Here is a 684-nt window from a genome sequence, read left to right as displayed (position 1 = left end):
GGACTGACTGACAGCAGGTTTGACATCTAAAGATTAAAGTTTATAACTGGACCTAAACTGTCTTTTCTAAACTAAAGTTTCACAAACTGGGTTTTAAAGGTTCTGCTGGTAGACTGACAAGATCTGGTCCAGGTCTGCAGATCTGGTCCAGGTCTGAAGAGACTCAGTTTTGTAGTTCTAGACCGGATCAAAGGCGGTCCTGGAATCATAAGCTGACTTCAGTGTACCAGCAGACCAGACTCCAGGTAAATTATCAACGTTTTAAGCTGCATCACATTAAACTGATGAATAACTTCTCCGAATCAGAACCGAGCCGTTACCAGAACCGAGAAGCAGTCCTCCAGCGCCTCCACGGTGAGCTCCACCTTGCCCCGGATCACGTGCCTGTCGAAGTCCGCGTGCAGGAGCAGGTTCAGGTGTTTGGTGAGACACCTGGAGAGCGACGAGAAGGAGCAGGGGTCCGACATGTTGAAGTTCCGGGGTCCGCAGAGAGACTGAGCCGAAACACACCGGCTCTAGAGACCGGCTCTACAACCGGAAAAGGAGGCGGGTCAGCATCCGGAGCGGCCTTTTCAAAATAAGAGTTAATACCACAGGCTTTTAATGTGAAAACTCGACAATATCCTTTCAGTTCTTCACTCCTCCAGCAGGAGCAGCTGCAGTTCTTCACTCCTCCAGCAGGAG

The 684-nt window shown here is 49.9% G+C and overlaps 1 protein-coding gene across 1 annotated transcript in view; it reads right to left on the bottom strand.

The window, feature by feature from the left end:
- The window catches only part of lta4h (leukotriene A4 hydrolase), a gene marked incomplete in the record, with an annotated part of 8,491 nt that extends 7,942 nt beyond the window's left edge, over positions 1 to 549 (bottom strand). Inside the window, 1 exon segment of the mRNA XM_014000288.1 lies at positions 321 to 549. Within this exon segment, the coding sequence (XP_013855742.1) occupies positions 321 to 467 (147 nt within the window).
- Positions 550 to 684: the final 135 nt, after the last annotated feature.

The sequence above is a fragment of the Austrofundulus limnaeus genome, unplaced genomic scaffold (genome assembly GCF_001266775.1).
Source record: "Austrofundulus limnaeus strain Quisiro unplaced genomic scaffold, Austrofundulus_limnaeus-1.0 Scaffold2894, whole genome shotgun sequence".
NCBI lineage: Eukaryota > Metazoa > Chordata > Actinopteri > Cyprinodontiformes > Rivulidae > Austrofundulus > Austrofundulus limnaeus.
The sequence above is the reverse complement of the archived record's forward strand: the minus strand, read 5'-3'. Positions and strand labels throughout refer to the sequence as shown.